Source organism: Halichoerus grypus, chromosome 6 (genome assembly GCF_964656455.1).
Source record: "Halichoerus grypus chromosome 6, mHalGry1.hap1.1, whole genome shotgun sequence".
NCBI lineage: Eukaryota > Metazoa > Chordata > Mammalia > Carnivora > Phocidae > Halichoerus > Halichoerus grypus.
In genome coordinates this window covers 151792151-151809869 of record NC_135717.1, presented here as the reverse complement: position 1 = coordinate 151809869, position 17719 = coordinate 151792151, and the positions used below count along the sequence as shown (strand labels likewise).

The window sequence follows — 17719 nt, the reverse complement described above, 5'->3', positions numbered from 1 at the left end:
TGTGACTGGCTTATTTCCCTTAGCATAATGTCCAAGGTTCATCTATATTATAGCAAATTGCAGAATATCTTCTTTCTAAAGGTTGAAACAGTATTCCATTGTATGTATGTACCATATTTTCTTTATCTGTTCATCCTTTGATGGACATTAGGTTTCTTCCACTTCTTGGCTATTGTGAATAGTGCTGTGATGGACCAGGAGTGTCTAATATTTCTTTGTATATAGCGTATTCTTAAGCTGTTTTACATCTTGACGCTACTTTACTCAGTCTTTCTCTCCCTTGAATGAGATTTAAGGGTGAAATTAGTTCTTTATACATATAAATACTTATTGGACTCATGGGACTTTAGAAAGGAATCCCGAGAGATTGCCTAGTTCCAGTCCATTGCCCTCCTCTTCGCTTGGCTTATATCTAAAAATTCCTGCAAAAGGATGTTGATTTTTTTCTAAAAATTATGTATATTATTTTTTGGCCAGAAATTTCTTCCTAAGTCTTCTCTTGCATGAATCTGTATTATCTTCTCCTGGACATAATTGCTTTCAATCCCATCTGGGTGCCATCTCTAGGAACTCACTTGAAGTCTAGTCCCTGTTCTTTGCCCGTTTCTTTTTTTCCTCGTTTATTCTTAGACATTAACAGTAGTTATTGTTTTCCAGATTTTCCTCTCATTTCTACTTGTTCTTGATAAATATCTGAGATTATTATACAGAGACTGTGACCCTCCATTCTAATAGTACTTGGCCCTTGTACAAGAGCCTTTATGCTGCACTTGTCTGTCCTGCCTGGTTTACATGGTGAAATCTGTGTTTTCCTCAAAGAATTAACTGTGCTGCACATGACTTCCTTAAGCATCGTCCTGTCTATCCCATCCTCCAACTTATCTTCAAGCCCAAATTGATAAATTTAATACTTCCGTTTTGGAAATTGCAAAAGTTACCAATCCTGAAATTAAAATTTGTGGATTTCCTTTTGATATAATCTGACTATTAAGAACTAGTTTTTTAAATGCAGTTGATAGTATATTCTACCATGACAGTATAATAATTCAAACTGCCTTCCTTCGTAAAAATTCCAGTGACGTTTCAGGTCCTTCCTGCCAAATAAACTTTACTGTGCTAACACACACACACACACACACACACACACACACACACACATGCACATAGCACTCAAAACCAGAAAGTGGTTTTATGACAAACTTCATCATTCTTCAAAAAATGAAAGACTATTTCTATTAAATCTTAACTATTTCTATGAAAATCTCCCTTGTAAAACTGTTAACTGGTGACTGGAACAGATACTTTTTTTTTTCCTTAAGGGAATTTAGTCTCTAGGATTTTCTACTTCTAAGTTAGGGTATTATGAAATATACCTGAGATAAGCAAACTGTCGGCAAATAGGAATTTAAAAACTATTAAATATAGACTTTATTGATTACTTAATCTGTTAGAAGAGCAAAGTGTATATCACAATTATCATTGCATGTGAGGTAGGACTCTAAAGCAGTAAGACTGGTTTACAAACCATGTAGGAAATCTGTTTTCATTATCGACATACCAAAGTGAGATGCTAGAACTCATACTGAGCACAACAGGGGACATTGCTTTCCTCCTGACACTCCATTCATCTGACCTTTCACCCTTTACAAATTACAAGAGCACCATTCTTCACTTACACCTCTTGCAGGTCCTACCAAAACATTATAAGGTAGTCTAGATAACAGTATATACCTGCCAAAAAATTCCTCAGAGTTCAAATTTGTTGCAGTCATTATTCCTCTATAGTGAGAATTTTCTTGGCTCAAATTCTGGACCTCCTTTAAAAACACATTTCCTTCTAGCTCATCACTAAGTGTTAACAAAAGTTTGAATGAAAGAGTCTCTCAATCCCTAATGTCTAAAAAGATGCACCACTCGTTTTAGTTCCCTAAATTTCAGAGGATTCTGCAGACAATGTAAATAAAGATATATTTTTGGTTTCCTGATTCTTGGTGAAGCAAGAGACCGCTGCTGTTATTTGTGCCATCCATGTTTCCTGTTAAAAAAAATATATATATATATATATATAGAGAGAGAGAGAGAGAGAGAGGATGTTGACAATTTTTCACATATTTGGACTAATATTTTCCTTTTACTTACTGACTTGCTCTTTAAAACTGAAGACTAATGAAACATTTGCATATTTCCCATTTTCTTTCTAAAATCTAATATCATAAAGTATCTCTAATCATCCATGAAAGTGCAATGGATTAAATGAGTATGGTATGGAAGTTGGGAAAACAGGAGTAATCAAGGAACCATAATAGTCAATGATGACTAATTAGAAAAATGAGCACCGAGAATATTGAAAGTTTCAATTTCTTGAATTTCCATTTTGTATGGAGATAGTTCTTAACAAGTGGCGTAATTTGAAAAACAGAATATAAATAGTTTGAAAGTTCAATTTCTTGAATTTCCATTTCGTATGGAAATAGTGGCATAATTTGAAAAACAGACTGAGGAGCTGACCCAGGAAATTGAGTTACTGAGAGTAATGCAATACTTGCATTAATTGTTGGGCCATGTTGCTGCTATGATGTAAACCTTCCTGGAGAAAGACAAAAATGGAAACTTCTAAGATAGAGAAACCAGAGTCAGGCAACTGCTCTTCCCCTCCATAGCTGTATCAACACTGGCATATTTTCTTTTTTTTAAACACTGGCATATTTTCAAAGGTGGTTCATTACTGCCAGCAGCCCCTCATTTAAGCTGACATTACATTATTTGCATACCAATACTTTGAAAAATGATTGGAACCCCTTAAAAGTCAATCATGCAATCCAAAAGCAGTTCTTTCCCCCATTGTTTTATATAAGCTGCAGAACTCAGAGGCAGCACTCGAGCTTCTGGTCCAGGAGAAAATGAAGGTGGTTGTGCCAGCTGTGAGAGTGTAGGGAAATGGTCAACTCCTGACATTTCTCAGCATGATATGGACTAGATGTCTACATCCTTCCTCTCTTAACTTCTGCCCTTCCCAGAGCCAGGGAAGGAAATACACAAAATTTCCCATTTCCCATTACTTAAGAGGGTTGGAGTGAGATTTTTCCTTATGTCAAGCCTGAAGAATCAAACCCTATAAAACCGAAATAGATACTTTGATGTTTTCCGTTCGGGCTTGTAATAAGAACGCTACTCTACGCTGTCAAGACCTGTTTCCATGTTGTACAAGGAAAGCATTTCTCAGCCTGAACGCTAGAAAAAGATTACAAAGACAAATCACTTAATACGAAATCCAAACAGTTTCTCAGTACAAGAACCTAGAGTATTTGGTTTTTTTTTTTTAAAGATTTTATTTATTTGAGAGAAAGAGAGAGAGAGCATGGGAGGGGGAGGGTCGGAGGGAGAAGCAGACCCCCTGCTGAGCAGGGAGGCTGATGCGGAACTTGATCCTGGGACTCCAGGATCATGACCTGAGCAGTAGGCAGTCGCTTAACCAACTGAGCCAACCAGGTGCCCTAGAGTATTTGTTTTTAATGAATGTGGGAGGTTTATGTAGATTACAAAAAAAAAAAAAAAAAAAAATCGGATTCCAAGATCAAGACTTCACTACTATGTCCAAATAGAGCCCACTTAAATGTGAAAACCCTTTTTTCCTTACCTAACAACAAGTGGGGCTTGATGAAATGCAATTATGGCTTACCTGATGGAAAATGGGCAACTTCTAGAAGAAATCTAGCATGTTAGGTGGATAGTATGTATATAAAATATAGACAATAAAAATATGGAAAAGAATATTGTTTCTTTGACTTCCACCACTCCTTTTTAAAATGTTACTTTTGAATTTAAAGTGAAATCACAGCAAAACAAGGGTTATAAACAAATTAAGATGTAGCAAAAATACCAAATCTGAGCGCTTCACAACAGGCCAAAAAATTGACTCAAAATTCAGCCTCTACCAAACTATGTGAAATGTGAAACAAACAGAAGTGTTGGTGTGGTTTGTGCACTTGAAAAAGAAGCAGTCTGGGCGCCTGGGTGGCTCAGTTGGTTAAGCGACTGCCTTCGGCTCAGGTCATGATCCTGGAGTCCCAGGATCGAGTCCCCCATCAGGCTCCCTGCTCAGCAGGGAGCCTGCTTCGCCCTCTGACCCTCCCCCCTCTCATGCTCTCTCTCTCTATCTCATTCTCTCTCTCAAATAAATAAATAAAATCTTAAAAAAAAAAAAAAAAGAAAAAGAAGCAGTCTGTTCTGTCATTTCCTAGCTGGTCTCTTAAAGAAACTATAGGAGATACCGGGAAAGCAGTTCCTTTTTTTTAAAAAAAAAAAGATTTTATTTATCTATTTGACAGAGAAAGAAAGCGTGAGCACAAGCAGGGGGAGCGGCAGACAGAGGGAGAAGCAGACTCCCCCCGCTGAGCAGGGAGCCTGATGCGGGACTCGATACCAGGACCCTGGGATCATGACCTGAACTGAAGGTGGAAGCTTAAGCGACTGAGCCACCTGGGCACCCCACCCCCTTTTTTTTAAATGTAGCAGGAGCTTTTAAAAGGAAAGCTTCTTCCTTGAATTATTAATACCACACAGGGAGTAAAATTCTGCAGCCTATGCGGTTACTTATGTCTAGGAACACACAGAAAACCAACTCAGGCTCGTCTTCTGGTCATATCAAGGAGTACTTAAGAGTGGAGGAGGCACTCAGGACTCTTACTCCTGGCTGATCCTTATCCTGATGCTTGTCCACTGTCATTATTTGTATTCGATGAAATGTGTGGGTTTAACTCAGACTCATGGCGGTAGGTTGGGCCTCATTTCAGAATCAAAGTGATTACAAGACTTTTATTTTCTTAACTGTGAGAACTATTCTAGTATCACAGGTAATACTCAAAGCACTCTAAACCTCCTAATTCCTAAATTCTACCACAACGAAATCTGTTAAGGTCATGAAATTCCGTCCAGCTTCTCTGAGATGAGAGGACTATTAAAATGACTTTCTGGAAAAAAGATCTGACTGGGTTTGTTTTACTCCCTGATTTTTCTCCTTATAAATTCCCCGTAGCAAGTGAGGCTTCACAGATCAGGTTGTTGTTGTTCTTGGCTGGATTTTGGAATCCATTTTCCTCAAAAATTACAACTGCAGTTCTCAATTATTCAAGGCATCCCTCATCTGTTTGATTTGTAATATGGGTACAAGGGGACTTTATAAGCAAAAGGAACTGGTCCAGCTAGGCGTGTAAAATAAAATGAGGAGAGAAAATATATGGTCAAGAATTGCCCTTTTTCTTGCCTGACATTCCAATATAATAATTATAATAACTGACACCACTTATTAAGGCCTTAATATGTACTGGACACTGCGTTGTTTTTTTCCTCCTTTTTGTATCATTTAAAGCACACAGCAACTGACTAAGTCCTCTAGTTCCTACTTATGAATGAGGACACAGATTTAGTTTTTCCAAGGTCACCCAGCTTGTAAATGACATAGCCAGGATTTGAAACTAGGTTGTCAATCACTCCAAAGCACCATCTCTTCTTTTTTCACCCTTTATTCTTTTCCACTTGACAGCTATTTCGGTTCATGCACCTGTTATCTCAACAGTCAAAATAATTAGATGAGGGGAATGAGGAAAAAAAATATATGTATATAAAACAAGATGGTAGTAGCAAATCAGAAAATAACAAAAAATGGTGGACATATAGCTTTAAAGAAGATACTGTTTTTATTAAAAAAAAAAAAAAAAAAGAAGACTAGAAGAGAAAAAACATGCATCTCTCCAGGTAATCCAGTGACGTGAGATCTCCCAGGAAGTCGAGTTCTTAAAGATGGCAGGGCCGTTGCTAACCTGAGCCCTCAGCCCAAGCTGCTTCTGCTCTTCCCCTGTGGTTCTGACGGCTTCCTCCCCTCAAGGGCGTTTATCATCTTATTACTATGGCCACTGTAGTGAGAGAAAAATTTCCTGCCCTAAGATAGCCTCTGCTAATGACATTTGCCCCATGAAAAAGTAAACTGAGCAAACGAACAAAAGTATGTCTGGGCCTCCCATACTGAGTCTCTGCCCATCTACACTGCTCTGCCATCCACTGAGCAGGGCAGCAGCTCCCACAGGGACGGGGGCAGGGATGAGGCTGGGGGGCGGTGCACTCCCAGGGGCTGAGATGCCGCTTTTTAGGCTTTCTCTAGAAACGTCCTCTGGCTTAGGCACACTTTGGTCTATATAGACTGCAAGTGGTTCCAACCAATTCAGATATGCGGCCTTTCGGCCTGACCACGTTGTTTCAGCACATCTTAGTGGAAGTGGAAAGAAAAGACAGAGGGCAGAAGGCTAGGGTTCTGGATGCAGGTTTGCCTTGGTGGAGCCTTTCTGCTCTTGGGGAGAGTTTGCTTCCATTCATGAGTTAACATGTAAAGCATTTAAATATATACCTTGGTCATATAACATAACTATGTCAATGTTTGCTATTAGTATTATTATCCATGTGTGTATTCATTCATTCAATGTGAAATATTGCTCCACCATGTTCAGGGTGGGCCCATGCTACTCACTGAAGCTCTGGGCTTGGCCGCTGTGTTGGGAATTGAGGGCATAGGTAGTGCTCCCTTTTTTCCTGCTCCTCCCTTAGGACAGGAAGGTGGTCTCCTGCCTCACCCCCCCAACCCCCCCCACGCTCCATCTGGTCTCCTAGGTGTCTATACCCAGGGCAGAAAGACTTGCTGTTTCCTTCTGCACACTGAGGCCATTCACCCAGCACTGAGGAAACTGAAATGTCCTTCAAGTCCCCAGAGTCCCAGGGCTTTCACAACAGGATTTACTATTGATTTTTGATTGCTCTGAGGGTTCCCCCCAAACAAGGGCTGTTTCTTAGCTGTCTTTGTAACTCCAGGGTGTCCAGAGCCTGGTTCTCAGGAGACACTCAGGGAATGCTTGGTAAGTGAATGAGATGATAATGTATTTCTGACACAAACGTGTATACATGAATGTGTATATATATATTTATTTATTCATTCCTGACATATTTCTTTCCATGGAGCTATTATAATATCTTAGGCTTGGTTTACCAGTGCTTTACCAATTGCAATAGTACTAGTAATGATATCATAATACTGATAATAGTTTACTGAGTGCTTTACAAGCATTATTTCCTTTCAATCTCCTGACGACCCACTGAGGTAGATATTCCTCTTTTACCAAGAGAAACCTGTGGCTGAGAAAATTCATACACCTTGCGTTATGTCACACAACTAGCAAGTGGCAGAGCTGGGTTATCCAAGCATTAGAAACCAAGCCCAACATTTTTCCAGAACTAATTTGTAGAGTGAGCGATAGCCACATAGGAATGCAGCATTGTTATTTTATGAAGATTTAAACTGAATTCATGTCTTATTACCAAAAAAAAAAAAAAAAGGCCAATATAAAACTCTGTGATGGCAAACAGATAAGCCGAATGATGAAAATAAACACATACCTGACGCGTGGAGTGGATCAATACTTTGACCACCAATCTGTCTAGTGCAATGGGCTGATCAAGTACTGTACACGAGCCACCCTCTTGTATTACTGTTTGCAGCTCAGGAATGAGTGAAGGACACAGGAAACCAGTGTCGAGCATCCACGTTTCTGAAAGTAAAGAAGAAAATGATGCGGCAAACAGGAAGCCAATACTGATGCACATACCTAATGTGCATCCTTAACCAAATTGACTGTTAGAAACAGTTGCTTGAACTCCAGCCAACTATTCTCTCTGGATCTTGAAAAGCATTTCCCTCCAATAAATAGTGATTTAAAGTTAAAGTACTTAGTGTTCCTGATTCCCAAGTTCAGTGGTCTGAATAAATAATGGGTGATGTCCACAACGGGGAAACATTTAAGTCTCCATCACATCACTGGGAAGATGTTCATTTCCAGTATCTCTCTCTAGTACTTTTAGATGAATCAGAGCCTCATCTTGGTCAGCTCTGGCCATAGAATCTAACATTAAACTCTAAATAGATTCCATGCCTATAATTTGTAATAATTGAATGATTTAAGACGCTGAATATAAGATGCTCAATTTTTTAAAAAAGTGTCAAAGACTGTGATTTGCATGACATATAATGTGCATCAAATAGCAAAGAGGAAACAAAATAGGAATTTAAACAGATAACATTCCTTATTTTGGAATCAAGTTATGAAACATGAAACTGGCATATTACCTTCTAATATGGTTCCTATGGGCTGCCATTAATTCTCATGCTCTGATTTGTGCCACTATTTGAAGTGAAGGCAAACTGTGTTGGCATCACAGTTTTCGAAGGGGATGGTGATTTTTCAGAGCTTAAGTTGTTCAGACATGCTAGTCTGGATAGCTTAAAATAGAAGGCCATCCAACTTTCCAAACTGTGACTCTTAATATTCTGCAGCACCCATGCCCTTCCCACCCACCGATCAACTATTCACAGATGGATTAATGGGTATCTATTGTATTGCTTAAAGATCCTTAAATGATTTAGCTCAACTAACCAACATGCCATCTAGAAGCTTCGGTTATTAAAAGATGTGAAATGTCAAGTTCATGATCTGACATCGGTGTAAGGCTGAGTCATTTGGTAAAGAAGTGGAATGAAACAACATCAGCTATCTCTGAGGACCTGAGACCCACTGCAGCTCCCCCTCCCTGCTCTGAGGGCAGGTGCCCGAGAGCATTGGGGGAGTCCCCTGCTCCTGCTGCCACTCTGCACATGTCATTCAGGGAGCACACTGTGAAGGAGGAGATCAGACAGAAAGCCTTGAGTGGACCACGAGACCCCATGGCTTGATGTGTGGTAACAACAACCATGATGGAAACATTAATACTGAAGTAGTGGGAAAAATCCCTGTTCTCAGAAGAGATTTTGTGGCTTTAGCCCCCAGTTGACTCATTTTGTCCATTTTGCCAGCTCCAACAGTGGTTGGTTTCTGCCGAGGTGGACACTGAGAGCTCAGGGCTCCCAAATTGTCATTTCTCAGGAATGATGTGAGCTTTCGAGTCAGAATGAGGGGTGAAGATCACCTCGACACATGAGAGCAGACAGCTTAGAGAGCCCCCTGCTCTCTGGCTGCTTGGCTGTGGTGGGCTATCTGGAAGCCAGTGATGCTCACCACGACACCAGCAACACGCCATGGGTGGTGGACAAAGACCAACATGGAAGACAGCAGTGTGGTTTCATTTGCTTAGGCAGGTCAGGGGAAAATCCAGGCTTTTGGGACTTACAAGTATACAGACCAAGTCATTCTTTTTTTCTTTTTTTTTTTAAGATTTCATTTATTTATTTGTCAGAGAGAGAGACAGAGAGAGAGAGAGAGAGTGCACGAGCAGTGGGGAGGGGCAGAGGGAGAAGCAGGCTCCCCACTGAGCAGGGAGCCCGATGCGGGACTGGATCCCAGGACCCTGAGATCATGACCTGAGCCGAAGGCAGATGCTTAATCGCCTGAGCCACCCAGCCATCCCCAGACTAAGTCATTCTAAGAATGTATACATTCTCTGACATCCTTAAGAAAGGTAACTTGCTTTTGGTATTGTTTTTCAGTTCAGAGCTATAGGACTATAAAAAAGCCACTATTCCATAATGCCTCCATTTTTTAGAGGGTGAAATCCAATCTGATGTATAACAATCTTTTATATTTTTAATGCAACTTATTTAGAAATATTTCTAACCTTATTTAGCAGACTTATTTAGAAATAACAGCATTTTACCTTTTTGTGGTGCTTAGTTTTTGTAACTAAGAGGAAATCATCAGAGAGAAACAGATAAACATCTAGGAATCTTGTGCTTTCTGAGGAAAAAAAGAAGGTGAAGTTGGGGCTGGAAATAGTAAGCAGAAGGTGTTTTTTAAATCAAAGAATCCCTTAGAAAACAAGACAGGGTGGGTGTTAGGGCATACCAGGGTTACACCTTAGGAAGCTCCAATCATGTGGATCAGAAAACTGCATTACTGTTGAGTTGATTTCTCCCTAAAGCAGAGACTTGATGTGAGCCCATGCTTCCAACTTTAAAGACATTGTATTTGTGATGCATTTCATGTGGATCTAAGATAACCTGGATGGTATTTGCAATGGTTTCAGCTAAGCCTAGGACACATCTATTGACTAATGGAACTTGCAGTATTTTTGCCTTTTGACTCATCTGGGCGGTCACTGGCAAAGATACATGTGACTAGGAAAAAAGGCATGTTGTTATTGCTGTGAACTGAATTGTGTCTCCCGCCCCCCAAACTCCTATGTCGAAGCCCTAACCTCCAATGTGGCTATATTAGGAGTACGTAAGTAAGATTAAATGAAGGCATAAGAGTGGAGCCCTGATCCAGTAGGATTAGTGCCATCATTAGAGGATACACACGGGGGGATGCTGAGAAGGAGGTCATCTGCAAGCTGAGAAGACAGCCCTCACCAGAAACCTAATCAGTTGGCAACTTGGTCATGGACTTCCAGCCTCTGGAACTGTGAGAAATAAAATTCTGTTCTTTAAGTGGCCTAGTCTCTGGTATGTTATTATGACAGTGCTAGCTGATTAAGACAGTCATTAAAGTGACTTCCTTCCCAAGTTTCGTAGTGTGTCTGTACATATTTAAATATTCATCATGTAGCTTTATATTTACAAACTTTTGTGATATCACTTTTCATAGTTACTTAAGGCAAATGGGCTTTTATACTTCTCCCTAAGAAGGGGATAGTAGTAGAAGAGAAATTAAATAGTAGAATGAAGAATCCCCTCCCTATTCTACTCTATCCCTTAGAAATTAGAAACAGAAGTGGTTAAATGGCAATGATTTCAGAGGAATAGATAGTCCATTCAGAGGTGAGTGTGGCAGAAGTTTAAAGTAAATATAAGAAAAATCAGTAAATTAATTAATATTTTTCTAGAAGTTCTTTCTCATATACTGTAACCCCAGGAAACTGTGTGGCTAAGGTTAAGTCAATGTACAAAATAGTAAGGATTCATTTTTATTTCCTCCCCTCTTTTAATAGAGGAAGGATTCTATATTTGCAAGGCAGAGATATCCCATATTTTATCCAATCTTGAATTGTCCTTGAATATATTTTTTTTAAATTGTATTCCATCACTACTAGAAAATTTTCTGTTTGCAGATCAGGCGTGGTAAAGACAGCTTGCTGGCTGTCCCTTAAAAGCCATTCACCCCGCCTTTGTAGTAATGGAATTTCTGAGTTTTAGTGGCTACATGTCCACCTTCCAACAAATACTCCATCTCCCAGCTTCCCTGGTAGCTAAATATGGCCAAGAGACTAAACCTGACTGATGGATATGAACAAAAGTGGGCAACTTCTGGGTCATATCCTTAAACAGCAGGGCTCTGATCTGTCCCCTCTTCCTTTTCCCACCTGCTAGCATGTAGACACACTGTGACTCATTTTAGACCATGCAGAAAAAGTAATTCCCCAGGGATGGCAGAGCCAGCCTCCCACCCACGCTTCCATGACAAGCACCCCGATCCCACGTGACGTGTGAACGCACATCTGACATGGCTTTTCACTGAGAGATGGTCATGGGCGTGTTTATCCAGCTTCCACATGACTTATCATGCCCACCCCCGAACCCTAAATTTGACCCCCTGACCCACTCTCTCCGTCACCCTCAGTGTTGCTCAACCAACCTTTCAGGCACATAGATTAGGACACTTGGGGGCGTCTTCGACTCATTTTCTCTTTATCCACTTTATCAATCCTGAAGTCCTCCTGCCTTTGCCTTTGAAATATCTTTCACATTTGTCTTTTTCTATTTATGCTGTGTCGAACGGTTTAGGCTAGGCCAGCGTGCCTCGCCGTGTTGGGAAGTGGGTAGATAGATGGAAGGGACAAATCAAAATCTCTGATAATTCCAGGTAGAGGTCAGTTTTGGAAGAGAAGGCAGCTTGAGAACCGAGTTGCTTCATTACTTTGATTTGGTTTTGTCACGATGTGTAATTGTTTTTGAAGTGTAACTAACATCAAAGAGAATTAAAACTGTCATCTTTTCAAATGGAAGTGGGCAGGGCCTGGCCTCCAGGTTAAGAACAGCTGAGAAGCCCAGGCCCAGGCTCTTCTCACCTCACCCTGCTTCACTGAGGAGCTTCCGGCTGGTCTCTCAACCTTGGTTCTCTCCTCTGCACCTCTTTGTGCTTTGCTTCTGATAACTCTTTCTTCAACAGCATTTGAAACCTATTACAGTCTTGTCCAAGAGCTCAACGACTTCTTGTTGTCAGCAGTTTCCTGGCTGGGTCCCTCAGTTTGGCTTCCAAGGCCGTGGCTGGGATTCTGGAAGCCTCCTCGGCTGAGGTGGCCTGGCGTGGGTCTGCTCTGGTCTGGCCGTTTAATGTGCCAGGTGAACTTGAGCACGATCACAGAACCTCCCCGAGCCTCAGAGTCTTCACCGATACCATGGGATTAACTTCTCTGCATAATTTACTGGAAGGAGAAAATGCATGCAGTAGCCCCTCAATGTACATCCTGGGCATGTCTATCCTTCCTAATCGGCGGTTGCCGGGTGGGTATTGTGTCCCAACCTGACATCTTGTTGCTCTACTTAAAATATAGCAGATTCTCAGCAATGTGTATTCAATAAGGAATTATTGCCCAGCACCGCCCCACTGGATCACACTACCGTAAATAGACAACTTCATGTCCCACAAGGCTTCCCACACAGCGGGTGACCAATCAAGAGTTTGTGCAGAAATGAATAAGTGAATGGCTGCAAATCTTATTTCAGCCTGGCAGCCGTTTCTGATCATGATAGTATTTACTGAGCACTGACTCAGTGCCAGCCATTCTTTCATTAGCTCATTGAATCCTCACAACAAAGGGAGGAAACTGCAGTGTGGCAGGATTGCTGTTAGGGGCCTACGGGCACACAGGTAGAGGAGGCTGAGCCAGGAAGTGAGCCTGGCGGTCTGGGGTGGGGGTGGGTGGGGGGAGCTCGCCCTCCGAACCACTATGCTGCTAGAACTTACATTCTTGGGTGGCTTCTGCCGCCAAGCCTTTCCTCCTGCTAGGCTCTTCATCTGGGAGGTTGTCCCTCCTGTCCTTCCAGGGACCTCCATCCTTTCTATGCCCCCAAGCTCATCTGCAGCCCCATGGACCACATGAAGCCTTGCTCAGGTCCTCCAGCTTCACAGACTCTTTGCTTTTCTGGACTTATACTGCAGGTCTGCTCACTATGGCAGATATTCCCAGCTAGAGGGAAAAGATTCTGCAGAACAAGTACTTTACATCCTCCAATGGTACCCACCGAGCACAACGTGTATTACATAACAGGGTCCCCATCCACACTGACGGGATGGTGGCCCTGCCCGCTGGAGGAGTAAAGCCATGATGACAACAGGGGACGTTGAGTGTTTACTCTATTCCAAACCATGTGCTAAGCTCTTCGTGTCTATTATTTAATCAACAACCTTATGGGATAGACATGGTTATCTCATTTCACAGAGAGAAAATGGAGGGCCTGTGCCTAGTTCCGTAGAGTCTGTGCGAGTCCCTAGGAGGCTCTGATTCACAGCTTGCATTGCCTTGGCCATAGAGAAGCAACAACCATCCCTCCCACACTTCCATTCGCAATGATTGGACAAGTTACAAGGTAGCAAAGATGTTGAGTTTTTAAAGGAAGCAGTAATTTACCTGCAAGAGTTAATTTTTCTTCATAGAGAAGGTGTCTGTTGGTTGGTAACAAGATGTTTTCTGCCGTGTGTTCTTTAAAAATACATTTCAGGCACTTGCCAAACAAGGGAGAAAATCACAGAGATATTGTTAGTAATGGAAAGAGAACATATTCCAGGAGCTGGGGCAATGCATTTTGTCTAGAAGGTTTGCAACACTTGGAAATTCTGGAAGACGGACATGGGAATGGGACAGAATGGAAAACCGCTCAGAAGGGCCATCCCCGAGAATGGCTGAGGATGTCAGCCTCCCACATACAACACCACGTGGACAAAGGCTTCACTTCTTGCTCATAAAACTAGATTTCCTATTCACGTGGACAGCTGGGGACTTTCTAAGACTAGGGTGTTAATTTCCATCTAAATGCCAAACTTCTGGAAAAGGACATGAGTCCTAATTGATCCTTTGTGTACCTCTGGAATGAAAAATCTTTTATCTCTATCCCGAAGTGGAGGCCACACTGTAGTCTCCTGTAGATGTCTACATTTTTGGAAATTGTCAAGCCACTTTTCTTTCAAGATCCCTTGAAAAACAAGACACCTAATCAGTGTAGTCTTAAATGCATGTGACATTACAGCATAAAATTTAACCAAGATCCACAGGAATCATTTAGAGACACTGGCTGCCTTTGGAGCCAAACCGTATCTTAAGTTCATTTAACATATTGCTTACTGTTTAAATGTCTTAGAAAATCTCATTTGAAATCAGCCTCTTGCAGAGAAAAATGAAGCTTAACTAATGTAATTCAGTTAAGTTGGAAATGTATTGTGCATTTTTATTTCAATAATACTAATAAAGCCTTTGGTAGCTTTATCTTATTCCCTAAGCCATACAGCCTTTAATTAGAGGGGAAACAGATCAGATGAACAAGGACAAACATCTTTTTTACACTAGTCATAAGACCTACATCCCCTTCATGATAAGAATGATTACTGTTTTTTGAGAAGAACTCATTTTCTCTTCTGAAGATTTGTATTAATTTTCCAACATTTTAAAATAACATATTACTATTGAGGTTTTGAAATAATTTTTGGAAATATGGAGGGCAAGTCATAGACCCATAGAATCACATGGTGGGTAGGATTCTTGAGAATTTGTCATCTTTAAGCTCATAGACTTACAGGAAGCCCACAGGAATCTCTTCCCTCAATGACGAAGATCCACATTTTATTGAGAAATCTCCAGAAGAGATGCTGTTGTCTTCCTCACAGACCTATCAAAATGAGTCATAATCTCCAAAATGACTTTAAAAGTTTAAAAAAATCTGTGTTTGAGTTTTTGTCTCGTTCGTTAATAAGCTCAATTCTAGTTCCTTGGGTCATTTCAGAATTTGAACAAAAAATTGGAAAAATAGGAAGGAAACTCCCAACTGAATGGTCATTTTACTTCTGAATTTGCAAAAAAAAATTATTTCTGTACAGCTGATAATCAATTTGAGTTGTTCCCTTTGGATGCTTCCCAGGAAATCTTGGTTTATGGGCATATGTCATGGCTTTCTTTATTTGAATTTAATTATACAAAGCTCCACAAATTAACTTAAGTTGTCACAGGGCTTGCTTAGTTCCTATTTCCAAATTTCAGTTCTTGAGATTGCAATTGGCATAATTTTACATTGGCCCTGGATTTCAGTGACCAAGAAAAGAAAAAAAAAAGATGATGAATGGTAATTTATCTTCCGGAAAGCCTCCCTGTGGTGTTTACCCCCATTTGCTTTGTGTGTGGGTTCAGTATGGACGTTAAAAACAAAGTGCCTTCAATCTTCTGGGAAGTAGGTCTTTTCCTGCCTGAACTCACTTCTGAACGCCGTGGAGACAAAGCCACGTCCTGCACACACTTGGTGTTAGAGTTCTCATAGGGTTGGCCAGGAAGTGACTGGAGCCCATTGTTTTGTGTGTTTGATTTACAATGCACTCAAACTCGAATCCATGTTTCTGAGAGCCATGACCTCAAGTTAATGGAATTACCTTCTAGGATGGAAGCCCCAGTGGTTCCCAGCAGCCACAGGGCCCTCCATCTCTTTGAGGAAGCTTACGCTGGAGCTCTGGGTCACCTATCTCAGGGACTTACTGAGTGACTTTTCCACCTTTTCCTTGATGGCATAGATCATGATTTTCTCTGGAGAGTCTCTACTCTGTTCCCAGATATTCTTCAGTAACAAGGGGTACCGAGTCAGCCTGTGCAGTGGGGCCACCCAGAGCTCAGGCAGGTGAAGCCGTCCGCACTGTTCATTTTGCTCACACCACTGTGGAAGACAAAAGCAGACGTATTAGAATATCGCTTCTCCTCTTAAGGCATTGCGAAGTCTGGACACAAGAAACTCTTAGAGACTTTATTCAGTAATTCCATGACATACCTGTGAGTTGGCTGGGAAAGGTTAGAAGCCGTCGCCTACACTTTGGTTTTGAAAATTCCATAGTAAACTGTCTTTAGTAAGTATCTATCCACCAGTGCCAAATTCAGGGCTGGAAATGGTGGTTAAGAAGTATTATCAAATATTACAGACTGACATTGTTACTTTCCGATTAAAGAAATGAAAGAATCCTCGTTCAGCTGTCTTGCCTACCCAGTAATGGTGACCAAGGCACGTCATCAGCACCCCACGGGACACCACCACCCAATCCTCCTAATCAGGGAAAAGTATCAAGATTTTGAGGCACAGGAAAAGTTTGAAACCTGTGAAATCTCCTAGAGAATGAATGTTCCATCGGTGGCCGTGATGAGATGTATTAATATACACGCTCCAGCTTTGTTCTCCCTTCTCACTTGAGTTTTGTTTTGCCCATAGCTTTTTCCTTCTCCCCGGCCCTTGGGGGAGATTTCTGGTTTCGCCAGCTCTGCTCCCATCCTCATTGTGATTTACAGTTAGGACAACTGAGAATGCACTCTGGAGGGTGAAAGGGAAAGGAAGGACTTTTGCTCATTAGGGCAGTTCCTTGAGTCTCCTTTGTTGCTGAGAATCAGGGTAAAGAAGAGAAAATGAAAACACAGGTCAAAGAGGCTAAATTGATCTCCATCATACAGAGCAGAGAGCGGGGAGGGGAGGGATAAGACAAAGACAATTTTCAATAGAGAGAGATTGGATCAAGAGGTCGTTGCAGGGCGTGCGGGAGCTGGGCAGACAGGAAAAGGTATCTTAGTAAGTACTGCTATGGGTTATACACTCGATTTCCATAAAAGGTATTTGAGAAATACAAGTAAACATGAGAATAGTTCTTCCATTTGTTTCATCAGCTGGACTGTTTCTTTGAATGTGATACTCTCTTGAACGGAGGGGCCCTGGCCTTTGGTGACACAGGACGCATGGAGCCAAGTCTCTGGCTGCTCTGCACATAGGTGCCATCAAGAAAGGGGTGTGTTCTCTCCCTCTTCCCTTCTCCCACCTACTCACACCTGGGTTGAGGTGTAAAAGGGTCCTACCCTTAACTAAATATTTTTCCTGCTGTAGGCTATTGCCTCTTTTCCACTCTCATGCTCAGTCTAGGTCCAGGTTAAATCCTTTGTCTCATGGCCCTGAAGTGAGGACCACGTGGACCAAGGCATACTGTAGAGGCTGCCCCTGCTTCCCCAAAGATAGCTGCATCTATCTTCATGCCCAGATGTCAGCCCTTGCATTTTGGAGATCTGGATACAATGGGCTAAATGGCCCAGGGAAGTCCAAAGCCCTCCTGTAGATATTCCCACACTCTCAGAGGGACACTGGGATTCCAATGGTTTCCTCTTGCCCCTGGACTCCTGTTGGTACCCATACTGCTTCTTTCTTGAACAGCATGGGCCAAATGCCAAGCTAAGTTCCTTGGTTGGTTTCCTATGTTGGTTTCCACTGTAAACCCACTCATGCCAAAAATTTTTTGAATTATTATTTAACATTTATTTTACTGAAGATTTTGGGTTGTGGGGAGGGGGTCAAATACACAGCCCACAGCTCCACCATTTTTCTGGTTCCATTCTCTTCTCTGAAAAGAGAGCTCTTTCTCTCTCTTACCCCTGACCTTCCCCGCCCTTCTCTCCCAGCTTCATGCTTAGAGATTTGTGCTTGTCTTTTAAAGTCTGACCATGTTCGTGGGGTTCTCGTCTGCCCACA

The 17719-nt window shown here is 41.6% G+C and overlaps 1 protein-coding gene across 1 annotated transcript in view; it reads right to left on the bottom strand.

The window, feature by feature from the left end:
• Positions 1-1921: 1921 nt before the first annotated feature.
• PLEKHG7 (pleckstrin homology and RhoGEF domain containing G7) overlaps positions 1922-17719 on the bottom strand; it is a 51101-nt gene continuing 35303 nt past the window's right edge. Inside the window, 9 exon segments of the mRNA XM_036078066.1 lie at positions 1922-2035; positions 3134-3231; positions 7441-7464; positions 7467-7592; positions 9502-9535; positions 9688-9767; positions 13600-13693; positions 14052-14161; positions 15706-15880. Of these exon segments, the coding sequence (XP_035933959.1) occupies positions 1928-2035; positions 3134-3231; positions 7441-7464; positions 7467-7592; positions 9502-9535; positions 9688-9767; positions 13600-13693; positions 14052-14161; positions 15706-15880 (849 nt within the window). The 3' untranslated portion in view covers positions 1922-1927.